The sequence below is a fragment of the Triturus cristatus genome, chromosome 2_2 (assembly GCF_964204655.1).
Source record: "Triturus cristatus chromosome 2_2, aTriCri1.1, whole genome shotgun sequence".
Lineage (NCBI taxonomy): Eukaryota > Metazoa > Chordata > Amphibia > Caudata > Salamandridae > Triturus > Triturus cristatus.
This window is the reverse complement of record NC_140582.1, coordinates 1089977488-1089998136: the sequence shown is the minus strand read 5'-3', so window position 1 is coordinate 1089998136 and position 20649 is coordinate 1089977488. Positions and strand designations below refer to the sequence as shown.

Below are 20649 nucleotides of genomic sequence, written 5' to 3'. Positions count from 1 at the left end.
TTACTTAGTTTGTATGCCTCGACACTTTCACAGTTGTACAGTGGAAGACACTCACTGTGTATCTTACAAAAAGTGAAAGGTGAAGGGCGCCTTCTGGTCATACTCGGGAAGTACAGTGCCTTGAAAGCAGCGTGTGTCCAGGAATGCCTGGCTGCTGTGTGGATACAGAAACACACACTGCCTGGCGACGCGACAGGCTTGCAGCACACCAGTGCGCTCTGCTCTCCCAGAAATGAAGGCAATGTGCCTTAGACTCCATCTCTCCTCTTCTAGGTGCTTCCACGGCTTTTTTTCTCGAAGTTCAGGTAAATAGAAAGTCCGCTCCATGTTTTGCTGGGCATCATCAGGGCATGTATTCACGGTACCGCAAACTCTTATTTCTCAATCCTGAGTGATCGCATTTCTTGCAGGTGGCAGTGGCAAGTCAAGCAACCTGCACCATTCTCATAAGGTCTAAAATAAAAACGCCCTTCTTTCCTGCACAAATCAAATCACGCGAGTCCAAATAGGCGAAAAGTTCAAGGCTCATTAAAATAAAGTTATGAGTGGGGCAAATCAGGAACAAGCATTAACAATCCAATAGGTCACGCCTTTAATTAAGTTAAAGCCATTTGCTTTGCTATATAATACTATTAGCAAAGCAAATGGCTTTAACTTAATAAAAGGCGAGACCTATTGCATTTTCAATGCTTGTTGAAGGGTGCTTTCACTAGGAGAAAACGGATGTTGTTTCGAGAGTGTGATTCTGCTAGCCTGATTTGTTCATTTGATGACAGTAGTGCACAGTGCCCGATGGCAGGTTTTCCTTTAAACTTTATTTTTTTTTTGGGGGGGGGGGGAGGTCTTGATTGTGCTTTTATTGGTAGTATATTTTTTATCTTTTATTATAAGATTGGTTTTATTAAGCTGATTATGAGATCTGCTTTTTAATAATAATGTCTTTTATCCCTGTATTATGCTTTTATGGCTGTTTCACTGCCGAAATAAAGTGTATCTAAGTCTGAGACCTTGCCTGTACAATCCGCAGCATTACTCTCCAGGGGGGAGGATGAAAACCCCTGGTCTTGGCATAGTTAATAAGATTTTTTAACCAAAATACACTAGTGTGCTCTGGTGTATTTTGGTTAAAACATTGTTCTAGACTGTTTAGTTCTAGTGTAAATATACCCTGGTGGGTGGGTAGTGCAACACCATTGGAGCACCCCAAAGAAAGTAGGGGGGGAAATAAAATAAATAAATAAATCAAATGATCTAGAAAATTACTATAAATGGATGTGCAGATCTTTAAGCAATACACACAAAGCTTTGGATTGAATAGTTAATAAGATGTTAGTTAAACCATTGGCCACATTGCACTGACTGCAAGGTAGAACATGTGTCGTCTCTGTTAATCTGAACTTGTGAAAATGCTAATGAAATCTGTTTTTAAAAAACAACACAAGTTTAACCTTGGTGGAAAAAAGGAAACAGTAAGCTGAGCGAATAGTTCTGTTTATCAGGAATGAGCTCTTTCATTTCAGGCACATTGTAATTTCAGAAGCGATGTGTAAAGGCTTGATGGTGACCTCCAGTTAGGGAATCGGTGCTGTAATGCTCCTTTCACGAGGCCTTGTCTCTCTGCAGGTTTCCATTCTATTATGAGCTGAAGATCGCCTTCGTCGCCTGGCTGCTGTCTCCCTACACAAAGGGCTCCAGCCTCCTCTATAGGAAATTTGTGCATCCGACGCTGTCTTCAAAGGAAAAGGTGCAGTATCCAATGACGCCGCTTGATGGTGCTGTGAGCATCTTCACGCGGTCCCCTGCATGACCCCAAGCAGCCGATGTTCAGTAGCATCCCTGGGTCGGTGCAACAACAGCTTCACTACAGGCTTAGCACCCATCCCTCATCGGGCCATGGGGTTTTGTAAACATTTCTTTATTGTGATTTTTATAATGCATGAAGATTGTTTTAATAACGTACAAAGTACCCGACAATGTCCCTCATAAACCTTTGTAATAATTAAGATCCCAATAAGGAATAATAAGATCATAAGATAGGAAGAAAAGGGAGAAAAGAAAGAGAAGAAATAAATAAACAAATACATAAGGAACAGAAGAGTCGCCAGTTTAAGTGATATCAGGCGGGGTTTAAGTGATATCAGGCGGGGTTGAAGTGATATCAGGCGGGGTTGAAGTGATATCGAGCGGGCCATGGTTTTCAAGAATTGACCTCCAGTCTTGTAGGAAGGGTAAGCGTTGGTCTTGCTTCATAGGTCGAAGCACACCCCGGAAATGTCTTGTAGGTGCCCAGGTACACAAGCCACTGATTGTAAGATTTCATTATTGTGAGGAGGCTCGTGTAGTAAAGGAAGCCCTTTGGCACTATAGTGTCTTCAGTGGAGCTGCCAACATTCCCGTGTTTCACTAATGCATTAATGGACGTTCTAAAGGGCATTATCATGAGATCATTTCTTGCTGTTCGTGTTTTATGTCTCCAGACAAGGCCAGGAGGCAGAAACAGGTTGAGGTGCAGTTATCTTAGTGGCCATGTGCCTTACAATCTTCATTAATGTTAAAATCGCCCCAAGGCTTTTTTAAAAGGGGAGCTAATGCTATGTTTTTGCATGATGTTGTTACTAAGCAAGGCCTTGAACTGGTATTTTGTTGAGCCATCATAATGTCAAACCTTGAGATGGGGAAAGAGGCAGCTGCACAATCTGAGAGTCGCGTGTTATAGGATGGTAGAGCATTATGATGTTGGGAAAAGTATGATTTTACTGACAATGATGCCTGTTTCTCAGCAATAATATTGTCCACCATTGGCTAAGCACTCAAAACATTTTCTACTAAAAATACGACTTAGCGAAGTTGCTCTTGGAGGGGAATGTGGAGTGCACAGAGACAATCAATGTCTCACTCAAATGGTATGTTTCATTTGTCAGTGGACCTTTTTGAAGACGTTTTTGATTTAGAGTGCCAACTGTCCTTAAAGGTCCGCAAAGCTATAATGAGTGTGCAGTTATTTTAGCCAAATTGTTTTACTTTTTTTCATAAATTTATGTGAAGTTTGGACTATTTTGTTGTTGAGATTTCATATTACACCAGGCTTTTATTTTTTGCCTAAACCAGTTTTTATGGTGCATCTATATTACTTTGTATCTCATCGCTTTATTCTCTGTGTGTGACAGGAGATTGATGACTGTCTCGTCCAAGCGAAAGACCGAAGTTACGATGCCCTGGTGCACTTTGGGAAGCGAGGCCTGAATGTGGCCGCCACGGCTGCTGTGACTGCAGCCGCAAAGGTAACCTTGCATGCCACTCCATGGTTGTGCCCTTTGTCAAGATAAAGTTCAGCACTAGACTCTTTTTTTATTTACCCCTGAACCTATTGTGTGCCATTGCTTTTACTTGTGTGCTCCAGTTCCCCTTGGCAGCAGGGCACTGAGGATGTTCACCAGAGACAGTGAGCGAGCCATAGACTTCTCACAGGGTGGTGGGGCTATGGAGAGTCAGATATCAGCCAATCATTCTTGCAATTTTGAGTATAATGTGCACTTGTTTTCTGCTGAAGGTCTCAATTGTTCATCTACAAATAGGAACATTGTTTATTTGTAATGGGTGATTTCTTTAGTAACCAGTACTTTCTGTGATTCAAGTAAGGTGGGGCTTTCCATGGTGTGTGATAATTGCCCATGATTCTCAAAACTACAAAGCCCTTACTACACTCCTGGAAACAGCTTTGTTTACTTATGCCATCAATTTGAGATTGACAGGTGGCCCCAACTCTGCCAATGTAGGTGAAGCCCTCAACTCCGCCCACCCAGCAGATGACCTCCCATCATTTCTAGAGAGCACACCGATGTAGCTTTGAAGATTCTACCCAAAGTGCTTCCGGAAAACCCGCAGTGACGGCCAGACACAATGTTATGGTGGCTGCTCTGTATTTTGTTAACCCTCAAAGTTGGGGTTTGTTTTTTCGATACAAAAAACTAAATGGCCCTGACACACAGGGAATGTTCTCCATGCGCGGGGGCTACACTGATCATCTTCCCTACATAGGCAGTCCAAGGCAGGAGAAAATGCTTCGGAATGCACACCCTAAATAAGTTTGGTCTTTCCATGCATTCAACCAGTGGCCCTGCGCCTAAGGTCTACCAGGTCATAGGTGTCCAAATGTAGAGCCAGTAGAGACTCCATAGACGGAGGTCTAGCAGTTTTCTACCTCTCAAGGCGCGTTTGGCGGAGCAGGAGCCCTGCTGATATATGGTAGGGCTCCTGGTCCGCCACACCCTACATGGATGCCTTAATCATTTTAATTCTGCAGCCCTTAGCAATTAATAGATCTTATTTCACAAACCAAAATGTTGACAAGTTGAACATTTTCTAGATATATGTTTAAAGCAAACGCACAACATTGCACAGATTCGCAAAGACTCCTAGGAGTAACTTTATAAATCTGCGTCGTTCATAAATTTCTTTTACTACATTGATGTGTAATATTAATTCTCACAGTTTTTATTAAAGCAGGGACATTTTTCAAGTGTAACTATGATGCCAAGGGGCAATTGCACATCATTTTGTGTCTCCACACATTTTTAGATGGAGAACCCCTTGTCCAAATAAAGGTGTGGGGTCGTTCTCTTTCAGTTCTTACCCTGGAAGCACACTTACTCCTTCCTTTGACAGGAGAACATCTGCTTGTGCCTTTGTGATTGCAAAATATCTCCGAGTAGAATGTGGCTGCCCATAATCCTAGGTGCTTGTGTGTACTCACCCACTGTTGCATTTGGCCCACTCAGAAACTCCAAAAATCCAGCCCTAATCTAAACTTCCAAATGTGGGAAATCAGCCACAGTACTAGAACTTCCACACTCATTACTGAAAAGTGATATTTAGGAGTTCCTTGTTAGTCATTCCCTCCCATAAAGGAGACCTTTTCTGCTCTTCACAGGCTGCCAGGCAGTTCCTTCTATGGTATACTCTGCTTTGTTGTTTCTGTTCATATTGTGCATGACTGCCCAGTGAGTCCTCTTGGTGCTCTATGCTTTTTACATTGATGCCTGTCTTCGGACTGTGTGGATTGTGTGTTGCTGCAAGTGTCTGATCCGCAGTGATGATATTTCTTACCCCACGGAGTGAGACGTCTGGCCTGCCAGCATTAGTATGGTAGCCTCAGCCTCTCTTCCCAGCCTCACAAGATGCTTTGGGCCCAGTCCTTAACTTGTGCCAGTGGTTACAGCTCTCATTTTTGGACCAGGAATTATTTTTGTTTTTGTCAAATGTATTAGCTTTTCCTTTTTCAACCATACTTTCAAGAATATATTTACTTACTATAGGCTTCAGAAAGTCAAAGCACATGTATCAGGTTACACAATTACCACCGTAATCGCCCCAGATTCCCCAGGATTTATTTTTCATCATCAGATTTTGCCCCAGAGACATAAAGAGAAAGGCAGAAAATTGAAAAATAAGGAGGGGTTTGAAATATAGATATAGGAAAACAACTCAAAGGGAGGAAGCAGGGATGAAAAAGAACCCGCAAGTAAAATGAGAGAAAATATGGTGTGGTGGAAGAAAGAGGGATGAGGTGGATTCAAGACTAGACGGACTTAGTATTTGGCAACCCTAGCATTCAACTGCAATAGCGGTGGGGTTTACAGCTCCCTCCAGTGAGCCAAATGGAAGGCTAAAAGGCACATTGAAAGACTGGAATTTTTCATTCATTGCATTACGGCATCCTCCATGCAAACGAGAAATTCCCCTGTGCAGGTGGTCATGAAACAACCTGTGAGAGTGGGGACACCTCCCAGGAGTAGTGCAGAATTTAAATCACCCAGGCCGTGATCTTCTTTGAAGTCCCCTCCAAATTCAGGGGCCTTGGAGCAGAAACTATACACATCAGCAGCGACTGGTGGTGGTTTCCTGCAAAAGCTTGCCGGGGGTGTCTTAGTGCAGCAACAGGAAGTGACGCTGTGGCGTTACAGCGGGTGTTAACACTGCCTGTGCTAATCCTGCCTAAATCCGCACCGATGAACACTGAAGATGGCCGTTATGGGAGGACACATGGCCCGCGGCACTGTGAAGGTGTGTCTGCAGGAACACGTTGTTACAATATGTGTTGGCACTATCGACTCATGCAGTTTCATAACTGGATCCATCTTGGCAGTCTGCACCAGGCTGATTATTCGGCCTGTAGGTCATCCACTGTCATCTTTTTATATTCTGAGTACCCTTGCATTTCTGTACATAGCGGAGTCTTCTTTTCAGGATGACTTGTCTTTTTTACTGTGGGATACAGAAAGCCTTGGATAATAAATGAAAACAAAAATTATTAGCTTAAAAAAAATATCAGGTAAGGTACAGGTAACTATTATAGCCTTATAGCCCGCCGTAGCGGGCTATACCGGCTGTTAAAGGCCCGCTGCAGCGTTAAAGGCCCGAGCCGAAGGCGAGGGACTTTAACAAAGCAGAGGGACTTTAAAAGCCGGTATAGCCCTGCTACGAAGGGCTATAAGGCTATTAGAACATTCTACCACTAGAGGGCAGAATGTTCTAACAAAACAAAGCCTTCAGGGAGCGCGAGGGGATTGAAATCCCCTCAGGCTCCCTGAAGTCTTTGTTCACAGCCAGAGCTGTGAACAAAGACACATTGTAATGTTGGTGCTCCAGGCTTATACCAGCCATTATAAGCCCGGAGCACTCCATTGTTTTCAATGGCGCTCCCAACATTCCAATGTTCTAATATGAGTTATGGGTAAGGGGAACGGTGAAGGTAAAATATCATTTAAAGGCAAGCATTAGGCTGAAAAAATATATGGGAGGGGAAGGTGCAGTCTGTGTCCTTCTAAAAAAATAAAAGAAAGTTAAACATGCGGGAAGGATTAAGGTAATTACAAAGGCTTAAGGGATCATGGGTAAAAGGTAAAGAATAAAGCTAAAAGTAGGGAGAGGAGTCGGGGATATCCTTCAGTAAATATGTTTTTTACATTGGAAATTTCGAGATTAATTTATGAATTCCTTAAAAAAATTCTCCAATGTTTCTGTAAAAATATTTTCTTATAAATTTGATATTAATGCATTGAGATGAATCTTGAATTGATTAATGACTCCGAAAAATCACTTTGGGGTTGATTTAGAGTTTAGTGAACGGGGTACTCCTCCACAAATGTAATGGTGTACCCTGTCCACCAACCCTCAGTCCGCACACAAACTTATGAGTTGAATCAACCGTCATCTTTCCAGCAGTAGTGCCCCTATTGGCTAAAGTGTTCACAAAACTCACTCTGAATGCCTGATGGAGAAAAGGCATTTGGAGTAAGGGCATCAATCTGCCTGCCCTATTTAGAGTGGACAGTCTGATGTCTTATTTTTCCTGTTTCTGACCACCAGGTAAAGCCTAAATTAAAACTCCACACTATGGGAGAAAGCTCCATGGGTTTAGTGGTCACTAATTTTAAACTTACATTAAAAAACGTTCACTTTAGGAGTTTGTTTCTGAAAAACAAAAATGTTTGGCGCACGGCTGTCCAAAGCATGGAAGAGGCACATCAACATGTGTGTGCCTTCACATGAGCTGCCTTGGTGGCTGCTCCTCTGAAAGCAAAGAGACCATTGCAGGGCTAGTGCGATCTCTAGATATGACCGGCCGGAGTCCGGCTATGGTGACCGCGGTAAAGGCATCTGCCACAGTGTTGTATTACAACAAACAAATGATGGACGGAATGCTGACAATGCAGACATTCTCCCCCAGTCAAGAGATCTGGGTTAAATCCATCGTTCTTTTGCCCACTACGCCACCCCAGTTCAGACATGGCCATATGCAAATCAGTCTTGACCCTGTGCCTCATGGGAACAGTCCAGCCCGAACTGCCAAGCCATGTCTTCCCTGGACCGGAATCAAGCATCCTAGGACCGGTTTCTGGCTATCAGCCGTCATCAGCCAGGATAGCTTGACTCCAGTGGTGTAGTGAGCACGGGTCCCACGTCTAGGAATACCCATCCCACTTAGGGCGAAAAGCGTTACAACAAACAAATGATGGACGGAATGCTGACAATGCAGACATTCTCCCCCAGTCAAGAGATCTGGGTTAAATCCATCGTTCTTTTGCCCACTACGCCACCCCAGTTCAGACATGGCCATATGCAAATCAGTCTTGACCCTGTGCCTCATGGGAACAGTCCAGCCCGAACTGCCAAGCCATGTCTTCCCTGGACCGGAATCAAGCATCCTAGGACCGGTTTCTGGCTATCAGCCGTCATCAGCCAGGATAGCTTGACTCCAGTGTCGTAGTGAGCACGGGTCCCACGTCTGGGAATACCCATCCCACTTAGGGCGAAAAGCGTTACAACACACAAATGATGGACGGAATGCTGACAATGCAGACATTCTCCCCCAGTCAAGAGATCTGGGTTAAATCCATCGTTCTTTTGCCCACTACAGTGTTGTATGGCAGCCCGCTCTCTATATCTTAAATTAGGCCATTAGTAATCTTATCAGGGAATACACAGCGGAGATAGAAACAAGGGCCTGTGGGTAAGTTCTTCAAATACATCAGGTTGCATCAAGTTGCTAGAAGACGTGGGCACAACAAGAAGCCAGAAAGAGAGAACTTAATAAAAAAATAATACTTTAAATGTGCACATTTAAGGAGGTTTATATGGACTTTGTGTTAAAACTCAAATTTGTTGGTGCTCATGTCTTTGTCTACTGTGGGGGAACTGTGCAGTTTAATACAATAGCTGTGCTCTGTTGACCTTTAAGACTATCCCTATATCTTTTGAGAATAAACATTTAAAGAAATGTATTGACATCTGCATAGCAGAAGTGGTGTGTTGAGTAAATTCAGCATGGCTGCCACAGGTGTTCTCATCACAAAATCACCCATGCTTGCATGTTGTCTGTCTTTGTTGACTCAATAGGTCTCTCAAGGCTTTTATATGGTTTCCTACTTGGACCTCACCGAAGGGCAGGTAACACCATGAATGTGCAGACTAACATCAAACTAACAGCACTACGTTGAACGAATTGCAACAACCATGCTGTGGGTCCCAAAACTATTAGGTTTCTATGTGGCTGCTATCTATTGTTGACTGGGTGATTTTTACTTATAACATTCCAGCATCCCCATACCGCTAAATTAAGGGCACCCTTGAAAGATCCCAAAGGGCCCGATCCATGCCAGATTTTGACTGTAAAGCAATGACTAAATAAAAAATTCTATTTAGAAATATGCACATAAATCTCCACTTTGATGAGATTCAGGAATTTCAAATGGAGTTTTATGCCTAGTAGTCAGAGTATTTTGTCCCACCACGCTTCATGAGGGGTGGGGCTACATACAACTCAAAACACACCTTGAAAAACTAGTCTCATATGAGAAGAATGGAAGAAGGAAGGCTGTCTGTTTCCAGAGTGAACAGGAGTGTGAATGCTGATTCACCTGTTGAAGAAATACAAGAGATATTATGTTAGAGATGCCCGTGAGGATAAACAAACACATATTTTGATGTAACACAGTGGGAGTTTACACACTATATATCCATCATTATCTGTTCCCAGCATGCATCAGCACACATGGGCCTTATATAGTACAAAGGTATATGACAAACACTTCACTAAACTAAATGAAGAACTGTCCTGCCATCTTGTTTGCTTCCTTTTAAGTGGAGCAAAGTGTTACATGTGGCTCATTCAAACATGCCAGGCAGGATTCGAAATTGTGAACCCAACAGAATGGCAGACCCCCCACCCGCCTGCTGATCTCTGCCCATTTAGGTCTACCTGTCAATCACAGTGATCTACTGCTTGGCTCCTGTAAGGAATTTCATGCCTCATTCACAACTTGTTCCAGCCAAGGAGTTGGTGGAGAGTAAATGGAAATCAGCCTTAAGGAACTCCAAGCAGACGAAAGCGAGCTTTTCAAAAATTACTTTTACTTAATATTTATTAGCAATCTGACCACCATTACATTGCATTTTTAATACCTATAAAAATAGTTGTTTTACTATTTTTCTAGCTGGCCCTGTTCCTGAGATAAATTATTAGTACTTTAATCTGTACTCTGATTTTCAACATAGGACAGCTAGACCTGCCACAGTGAAAATAGTATTTAGTGCCATGCCATTGTAGGGACATGGTAGCGTTAGCATTCACTTTCTGAATGTCTCATTTTTAAATACCATGCACCTTATCTTGTTTACTACCAGGCCTACATAGGGGTGACTCACTAATATTTAAAAGAGAGATTTTCATCTTTTGAAAAGATCTATTTTAATAGCTTTAAACTGCAGCAGTCAGGCTACAATGGTAGGTCTGCAGCAATGTTTCCCTTGTCAAACTAGTGGATGGCATAATAAGTGCTGTAGTCCACAAGTGACAATTATTATTATTGTGGCTTTCCAGGAGAGTTAACTATGCACTTGGGGATTAGCCAATGTCTACAGGGAGTGAGACCTCAAACAATTGGCATTGGACAGGAGTGTCCCATATTATAGAATGTAAAAAACTGCAATGAAATTCAGCAAATAAATGTGAGTGACTACCAAAAAGAATCATTTTTTCACAATGTCACAATATTTTAAGCCAATCACCACCCAATTTAATCGTGTAGCGACCCCCCTCTGGGTACAAACATTTACCTGAGTGAAGAAACATATCACCCATCTCTCCAACAAACCAAAACAAGCAAAAAGAGCTCTATGAGAGCCCACCTGTCACTTTTGTGGCTTGTGAGAAGCAAATCCTTATCATGAAGAACACCATGTAATGTGGTAAAGGGGAGTTCACATCCTTTTTTACAAAAAAACAAGGATGGTAGTGCTGGTGAGGAGCGACTCCTTATCATGAAACACACTACTTACTGTGGGGGAGGAGTTCACGTCCTTTTTACAAAAAACAAGGATGGTCTTACAGAAAAGGCACTGAACACGTGCTCTGGGTACCTTATGTTTAAGAGATAACATTAGGGTAGGGTTACTGTACTTATTTGAGTATTTCATAGTAGTTTGGGGAAATGTACTGAATAACCAATCCTTCACCATCTCTATCTCTCTCACACATTTTTTGAGTCACAGCAGAGTAGAAGTGAGCCTGTTTGAGTTGTAGTGGTACAGTAGGAGATGTGGTGTGACCTTTGTGACTTGCAACAGGCTTACCCCTTTGTAGATGCTTTTTTGTTTCTGCATGTCTCTCCCTGGGCCCAGCCTTTATTGATCAATTTCTTCTCTGACTTTGTATTATGTAGTGCCCATTTTACACCCACCCCCCTTGCCACTGTAACGCTTACACGTATAAAGTAGGGCTGCCTGTTCGGAGTTCTACTTAGTTGTGGCAGAGAACTCGCACATAAGAGATTTGACTAGCGTAGACATAGATCCATGTCAGTGCCTTTGAGATTTACATTTGTTAGTAGGAACAGTAGTGCTATTGGTGTACTAGTGCTCATACTTGAGCTTATATGGATTTTGAAAATTATGGCATGGAGCCGGCCCTCCTGGACCTGCACATTTGGTTTACTTACCACACCCGCATTATTACTATACAGTATGTTGTATTTTTGTGATGCCTGGACTTGGAAATATATTTAACAGTTTCTGACTCTACTGATCTCCAGTGTTTTTCAGTTTCTGACTGGTACTAAATGTGTTCTGTGTTGGTGTTGTGTTTGTGGATCTATTGTATTGTATTGTTTTGTAGTGTAGCGTTTGTATAGTGCTTACTACCCCAAGTGGAGTGTAGAAGCGCTTGCCCACACAGATAGCAAGCTGCACGGTGTGGGGTGTGTGGATGGAAGGGTGTTGTTCTTGTCTGGAGCCTTTGTGGGAAGTCTTTTCATGTTCTGTGCAGTGACCGCAGGTGTGGGGTTGTCCTGTTATGGCACACTGTGCCTGTCAGGTCACGGGTGAAAGTATGTGAGAGATGCCTTCTTGAAATAATTAGTAACCAAGAGGCACTGAGTGGTGATAAAACCAAAAGCACTACACGGTGTGCATAAAAGGTGTCATGAAAACCACTAAATAAATACAATACAATAAAAAATGTTTAGAAAACCATGTTTACCTTTTTCAATGGACATCACCTGATTTCTTCAAAACACTTGCAAATATCTCACATTTGAGGGGTGTTTCACAGGAATAACCACTGTTTGTTGCACTCTTGTATTGGCTAGAAGCAATGTTTTCGGGCAATACATCAAACTAGACTTAAGCGGTTTGTCGATATAAAACAAGCATTTGCAATGCAATAGGTCTCGCATTTGCAAGAGTTTAAGCTATTGGCATTATAAATGACAATGCCTTTTATTTATTTGTTTTGATAATTAACACACAAATGAAAGACATTGTCATTTACAATGCCAATAGCTCAAACTCTTTTAAATGCAAGAACTATTTCATTTCAAAGAAGTGGGCGCCATTGGGCTGCTTGGAAAGTGAAAGTGCGCATGGCGCGCTGAATGTTGCAGGAATGCAAGTCGTGCCTGCAGTAGGAGAAACTTATTAAAGAAACTAGTGCTTGCAGACTAAATAAGACATATTGTGTAAGAACAGAAGTAAAAGGACGAGTCCTCATGGGAGGCTACAAATGAAGAGAAGGCGGTACTAAGGTGCGACTAACAAGCCAATTTAACGAATCAGAAGCCAGCATTTACAAAGGACAATGACACAAGCCAATTAAAAATATTGGTGGAGAGTGGGCGGAGCTTCAAGGCCATACTCGAATACAGCATGCCTCGTAGAGCAGCGCAGTCGCTGTCCAGGCGCGACCTAAAAATGGATTTGCTTATATTATCTTGTTGCACCATTTCACATTTAATGCCATATTTCCCTTGGTGCCTGCAATCCATGAACTGTTGATAGGTTGTGACGAGATGAGACCATTAAAATTATTTGGATGAAATCGTTAGAATTCCGTAAAAATGCAAATACAAAAACATAAGCTCACTCTTATAATTGTGAAGATTTCTCACTTTTTGGGAATTCAGAGAATTCCTAGTAAGACAAATTAAAATCTAAGTAATTAAATTAAATGCAAACTCACTCCTACCTCTTGGTAATACAAGAATGAAATGAGCAATAAACAGGCGAATCATGTGTGAAATTACTGATTAAACTAGCAATTCCCTTCCCTGGGAAGACCCCATGCGCTCCCAATTACCTTACAGTTAGTACTGGCGAACATCTGACATTTAAATAGATTGTTCCCTGGAGTAAGTGGAATTTGTGGATGGAATATCTGCAAATGCTTATTGTGTGAATTAGGAATTCGTAATTTCGACAGCGAATTCTACTTGTTTGCATAAATAGGTTTTATGAATGGTTCCCTGTCTACACATAAAATAGCAGACAGAGAACCGTCAGGCTGGATATGTGATAGATGTTTGCTGATATCAACTATATCCCATAGCAGTAAAAAGAAATGTGCAATTAATACAAACAAGAAATGTACAGTAACAATGGCAGCATCATGACATCATCAAATAAGAGTGAAACACAAATAAAACTGATAAGAGGCCAACAAATACATCATCATTAAAGAACAGGTAGTAAATTGATTTTTGTCTTTGCATGAACTGAGAATTTCTCCTGTGAATCGTTTAAAATTATTTTACCAATAGAAAAATAATAGCATTTAAAGAAAAGTCATTCTACAGAATTGCGTTCAGAAAACGTGTAAAACACAATAGTGAGGATCGAAGAGAAGCAGAACTAAGAAAGTATCCTTGTGCATGAACAACTTTAAAAGGAGATTATGGGAAGGGTGACACTATAAAATGGTAGGTCTTCCAAGAAAACATGTATTCTCCAAAATATTCCTTACAAAACCCCGGTTAGATTTTTTAATAATCTTACTTCTATGGCTAGCTCATTCGTAAGGTGTAATGGAGTCCCAAGAACCAGCTGGGCCAAATGCGTGAATTGCCTTTTGATTGGGGGCTGTGAATGACAGTGTTACCAACCTCCACTTTTAGTAGTAGAAAATAAATCGATATTTGAAACGAGGTCTTACTTAGCATAGCACAGTTAGAAATGGGCTCGGGATGAATGGTTTACATTTTTTATATGGAGGGATGCTTTGTGGGCAATTGGGTGGGGCAAAAGGTTCATCTTACAAACACCCTCATGGGCGGGATCGGTATTGCTGGGTACGAGTGACTTAGAGGGGTAGACTAGGTGGGACATTCTGAGGGTCGCTGCGCTGGGTGATGTGGCAACTGAAAAAGACATTAAGAGCCTGATTATGAGTTTGTAGGTCAGTGGACCACCAAACTCACAGTGGCGACCGCCATATTGCAACTTTGGCAGACAGACCGCCATGAGAATGCCGCAACCGCCGGGGATCTCAGCGGTCTGGGGCAGCAATATGCTGGTGGTGGCGCTGCAGCACCGCCAAGCATATTACAACTTTTCAGACCTCCACACTTTTCATGGCGGCATAAAAATTGTGGCCGTCAGGAAAGTAAAGGGGCCCCTGTGCATGGGGTGCATGAAGGGAGGGCACATTTTGTGCCCCTCTGTGTGCATGCACCCCTGTTCCTACACGGCATGGACTGCAAAGTCCATGCCTTGCAGGAATGGGCTTTGGTGCTCCTTCGGTGCTGCAGTTCTATGGCTCTCATATGGGCCTTGGAACTGCACCACCGCGGGACCGCCAAAGCACCACCCGCCAGACCATGAGGAAACTCGTAATCTGGCAGGCAGTCCGTTGTCAACTTTGGCGGTGTGGGGGCGGTGGTGTGACGGGCTGCTCTTACACTGCCAAATTCGTAATTAGGCCTTAAGTCTTTTGCAACTTTGCAGTCAGACTTCTGATTATTGTCAGCCCAGTTTTACTGCTACCTTCAATGACAGCATTATCTGTTAACAAACATATCTAATGTTGACGATATCCCCAAATGCAGCCCTCGTGTGGCCAAGATTACATTTGAACCCTTTGTTGACAAGAAGATATCTGGATTATATAAACTCTGGTAATCCATACCCCAGACACATTTCCAAATCTTGGAAGCTACTTGCGCAACATGTGGTTTGATTAATGGTACGGAATGGCAGATGGCTCTGATGGCACCCAGAGAGACTGCCAGAGTGGTCTGGTGTAGGTGTATTCAGTTTTAATACCTCCACATAATTTATTACACAAGACAGAAACTATAGAGGGTAGGCTTGGGTCAATCCCCTCTAATGTTAAGATGTCAAGAGTAAATTGGCGACTTTTGTGCACTCCACCGGGCTGTGCCGGGCATTCTAAAGATACAGGAGGTGAAGTGGTGGAAAACCCTATCCAACACTGCTCAACATACGTTTACTCTTGCCCATAAAATAGTTCTTCTGTAAATCTCGGAGGAGATTGACATCAATAAATATAAAAAAGGCAGAGTATGGGGCTGGTTTTTGCTAAATGAGGTATTTCACAACCTAGCAACTGTGGCCCCCAGATGTTGGTGAATGGATGGCGTGTATGAATCGGTCTAGAGTTGTGACACAACAAATTTATGTACTGCGAGGCTGTCCTAAAAAACACGATCGTATATGGCGAGACTTGAAACTGCAAATAAGGATAATACCCCTACTACTGAAAATGTTTAATTAATGTCATGGCCAACTGTATATGTCATGTTGCGTTTTTGACTGCTGATGTGAGATCTATCTATATATGTAACCTGTTGTAACTGCTTGTTTTGACTATAGCTTTATAGCTCGCCGTAGCGTCCTATACCAGCCATCAAAGACCTACTTCAGTGTTAAAGGCCTGAGCCAAAGGTGAGGGCTTTAACAAGGGAGCATGCCTTTAATGGCTGGTATAGCCCAGCTACGGCGGGCTATAAGGCTATTAGAACATTCTGCCCCATCAGGACAGAATGTTCTAATTAGTAAAACAAAGTCCTCACGGAGCCCGAGGGGGTGGAAATCCATTCGGGCTCCATGAAGCCTTTGTTCACAGTTGTTGCTGTGAAAGACAAACATTAGAATGTTGGAGCTCCGGGCTTTTATGAGCCATTAGAAGCCCGGAGCTACTCCATTGTTTTCAATGGAGCTTCCAACATTCCAATGTTCTAATAACTGTTAAAATGCCAATAAAAGCGATCTTTAAAAAACACATAGGCAATTTTTTTTTTTTAAATCTGTAATAATGCTTTACGTTAAAAATGAATAAATAGAAATGTATTATTGTAGCAAGATGACCAATTCAATAAATTATTTGCAGCTGACATCATGGTGTGACCTGCAGGCCATGGCTGCGGCAGCTCATCTTTCCAGTTCCAATGTCAATACATTGAGAACTGTTAAATTGATTAACGTTGACACCTGCCTTACAGCCCGGTGCCGAGGGCTTTACCAGTTGTTAAAGGCCCTGAACCAGAGTTATAGGCCCAAGACGCAGGCGAGGGCTGGTAACGAGGGAGAGGGCCTTTAACAACGAATATAGCCTGAGGTAGAAGGGCTATAATTGAAACATTCCACCCACTGGGGATAGAATGTTCGAATTAAAAAGGGAGAGAAAGAGAAAGATAAACATTGGAATGATGGAGCAAAAGGCTTATACCAGCCAGTTTTAGCCCTGAGCCACTTCATTGTCTTCAATGGAGCTCTCAACGTTCCAATGTTCTAACGTGCTTGAAAAATTAAAACTGCAATATTAAGTATTTCATAATAGCAAGTTATTATACCAGTTGTTTTAAATTTATTTGCTATTCAACATTTAAATTTTATTTTTTTAGCATTCTATATTTCAACATAATTTTTTTTTCCTGTTTATGAGGTAAGGAGCAGGCCAGGTTTGTTTTGATTTGCTTTTGAAGCTTAAAGACGGGATTGAGGGCTTCATTATTGGGCGCCTGGTGCATCTGCGACAGCTCCATGTTGACCCAGTGAATTTTAAAGCTGTCCACTTTTTCAAATGACATTTATTCACTGAAATAACGCTCGCATCCTTGGTGGAGCGGGCGAGAGGGGAGAGGTGGAGCGGTATGTCCGCCATTCCACCATACTGGTATGGCATGGTGGACCTGTTGCTACTGTTACCCCTGAAGATCCCCAAAGTATGTGTCCATCTACAGGGATAACTCCACTCATGCCCCCACACAAACTGGGAGTTGTATCAAAGTGCTTTGGAATCAGTTAAATGACCTTTTTTCTTTCCAATACCTCCATAGTTCATAGGGTGGACACTGGCTGGAATGGCATTGTGTATGCCGATTGGGTTGTCCTTATGGTGGAGCCAACACAAGGAGGTGATGGACCGAGCGCTGAAACTTTTCAGACACTCAACCCCAGTCACAGATCTGGGTTGAATCCATCATCGATCTTTAGCCCACTTCACCACCCCAGTTCAGACCCAGCTATATGCAAATCAGTCTGACCCGGTGCCTCTTGGGAACAGTCCAGCCCGAACTGCCAAGCCATGCCTTCCCTCGACCGGAAACAAACTTCCTAGGACCAGTTTCTGGCATTTCAGCCGTCTTCAGCCAGGCTTGCTTGAATCCAGTGGCAAAGTGAGCAAGGGACTCACGTCTGAGCATACCCTGCCAACTTATGGCGAACAAAGCGGTACAAAAGGGGGTGGTGATGGACGGAGCATCAGAGCCAATCAAACACTCACACCCAGTCAACAGATCTGGCTTTGATCCATCACCGTTCTTTAGCCCACTCTGCCACCCCAGTTCAGACATGGCCATATGCAAATCAGTCTGACCCTGTGCCTCATGGGAACAGTCCAGCCCGAACTGCCAAGCCAGGTCTTCCCTGGACTGGAAACTAGCATCCTGGGGCCAGTTTCGGGGTAACACCCCTCATCAGCCAGGCTAGCTTGAATGGTGGAGCCAACAGTGGTTCTGGCATCGAGAACTCAGTGGTCCCCTACATTCTAAGTGAGATGGGGGAGGAGAGTGGTCATTACACCTGCCCATTTTTTACAGATATCCAGTTACCATCTTCCTCTGAATGTTCCTCTAGGTTTGAGGCAGTGGCTACTCACTGGATTCGTGACCATTTAAGCAGCATGCAGAAAGAATATTTGTTTGCCTTCTTTTTTACAAATGTAAAATGACAGCAAAAGTGGTCTAAAATAAATTTGCCTCGATTCATTTGAATTAAAAAGGTCATCCATTGTGGAGAAAAACAGATCTCTGCTTCACATCTCTAAGTCACCAACAATAGGCATTCTCGAATGTTTGATGATGTCAGCTAGAGTTGTGACCCCTTCCATGTGAAATACCGACACGTGATCTGCACCTGCGAGCTCACGATCACACGGCGCGCACTATTCCCAAAGCAGCGCTGCTAACATGGGCCTCATGAACCAGGAAGCCTCAGACAGCTTCCCGCGCCCCGTACAAGCGAGGCCTGCTATTGTTCTCGCTATCTCAAGGCGCCTCTGTTCCCGGCAGCAGCCCCCACACACAGACTCACGTTGTACTCGGGCCGATTCACTTCATCTTACTGAGTGCTTGGCGCGCGCTGCCGCATAATTAGCTGATTTGATACAGGCTGGATCATTCTGGCTAGCCCAGCGAGGCAAGTTCAAATATTATAAAATAAGGGTCATCCTACATCATGATTTGCCAAATAAAAATTGTGGGATTAAGCTTCTGTACCTTTCATGCGTGATTTTCTGTTTTTTTAATGGTGCAAACTTTATGAGCGACATAAAATCCGCAAAGTTTACAAAAAGAAGTTGGAGGGCCCGATTCACAGAACTAACTCAAGACTAACTCAAGACAAAATCCTAAACTTACTACCATTTTGGTATTCACATAAGGCACTTACTCATTTCGGTATTCACAGAAGTTAGGAGTCCTAACTTTAGGACTCCTAAATGCCTTTTGTGAATACTGAAAGTCGTAAAGTTAGGATTTGTCTCAGTTTAGGAGTAGTAAAGTTAGGACTCCTACCTTTACTACTCCTAAACTGAGAAAAATTTTAACTTTAAGACTTTCGGTATTCACAGAAGGCATTTAGGAGTCCTAAAGTTAGGACTGCTAACTTCTGTGAATACCGAAATGAGTAAGTGCCTTCTGTGAATACCAAAATGGTAGTAAGTTTAGGATTTTGTCTTAAGTTAGTTCTGTGAATCGGGCCCTAGGAGAATAAATTACCTACAAATATTTGGGGGTGAAAACCCTTGCAAATCCCTGCACGACCGTTTTCCCTGTAGTAACAGTTTTGAAGGAAAATTGTCCTGCAGAAAGCGTCTTCTTTTGCAGCAAACTTCACCCAAGATGAAGTTGTGCAAAGTTCAAAAACTTCAGATCTTAACGAGGTGCAAATGTTGATAACTGGCCACAATTTCACCGGTGTAATGTTAATTTATTCCACATACCACTACTGAGGTGTACTAACACTGCAGCGGCTTCACTGAAACTGGTTTTAGGATGGTCTTGAAATAATAAAACATATTGCATGGCATATTATGATAAACCCTTTTTTTGTGCCAGGGTCAAGGGGCTCTTTCGGAGAGACTCAGGAGCTTCAGCATGCAGGATCTGTCGACCATTCGGGGGGATGGCCCCGTGCCCACTCCAGTGACAGTCAGGACGAACAGCAAACCAAGCAAGCCCAAGACCGTAAGAAGTGCGCCGCAAGGCACCGACAGCCCAGGTAGGCACCATCTTGTGCGCCTCTGACCAGACCGCTTCCATAGTGTGTCAAGCATGCCTCATCTCATCTCATTCCACCATATAGAGTAGTATGTGTATACCTCTGGGCCACTGACGCAAGTCTTGGTTGTTATAGGAACAAAGAGTGCTCCTCAAATAGCCTAAAATACAAGAATGTCCAGGGATGGGCCATGAGGCGCGAATCCATGCCTTACTTTCAGGAGAACCACCGCCTAAGTAAATGTCTGCCATTTAATGAATGACATAATGAAACATTTTACTTTCCTGATTCATTAAAATCAAACATAAAAAGTTAAAAAAAAAAATCATAATATGTTACAAATTGTCCTTTAAATTCACTGTATGTAAATGTATCCTACATGGATATCTTATAAATCTGGCATGGATCCGGTCCTCTGGACAAATATTGCATTGAGTTAGTGATGTCTTGTCAGCCATCTCGACGCCACAGGCCTGCAGAAAGATCCACTGAGTTGTTGCTAGATGTGTAAGGCTAACCTACATGCCTGGACCAGAATAAGGTCAAATACCTGCCAATGTATGTACCATATGATAGAAATGTTTGTCCTAAATGCAAAGGAAGTGACATTAGTTATTGAACATTTCCTTAGGTGATGCGAACCGATATGCAGGAGGGAAGTTAAGAGTAGTTTTAACAACAGCATGTAAAGTGCTTCTGCTAGGAAGCGAAGCTGTGATCTGTATTTGAATGATCTGCACGTCCCCTTTCTCCACTTGCGATTTGAAATAGCCGAGGCTTCTACTGCACACAAGCTCCTTAAAACCTGTGCCCCTGACGGTGGTGGGCATTTGTATGGCTTAGGGTCTTTTTTTCCCTCAATCAGAGAGAGCCGCAAAATGTACTGCAATAAAATGTGTTCAATGGTGCTGGAGTGACTGCCCCGGGCAATGGTGCCATCCCCGCCCGTATCGCTTTCCATCGGACAGCGCGCGGAAAACGGCGTTTCTGCTTATTTGTCACAATGTTTTGGTGCAGAGTGAGCACCAGATGTTTGCTGGCACGAGTGAAAACCGCTGTGTGTGTGGGGGTGGGTGT

At 42.9% G+C, this 20649-nt stretch overlaps 1 protein-coding gene across 8 annotated transcripts in view; it reads left to right on the top strand.

Annotated features, from left to right (window-relative positions):
• The window catches only part of REEP1 (receptor accessory protein 1), a 323709-nt gene that overhangs the window by 198718 nt on the left and 104342 nt on the right, over positions 1–20649 (top strand). For 4 of the 8 annotated variants that reach the window (XM_085642623.1, XM_085642621.1, XM_085642622.1 and 1 more), the window contains exons 4-7: positions 1624–1744; positions 3168–3281; positions 8899–8949; positions 19410–19572. In XM_085642623.1, the coding sequence (XP_085498749.1) occupies positions 1624–1744; positions 3168–3281; positions 8899–8949; positions 19410–19572 (449 nt within the window). The remainder of the gene's footprint in view (positions 1–1623; positions 1745–3167; positions 3282–8898; positions 8950–19409; positions 19573–20649) is intronic. The other 4 variants (XM_085642628.1, XM_085642626.1, XM_085642627.1 and 1 more) reach the window with 1 other exon arrangement.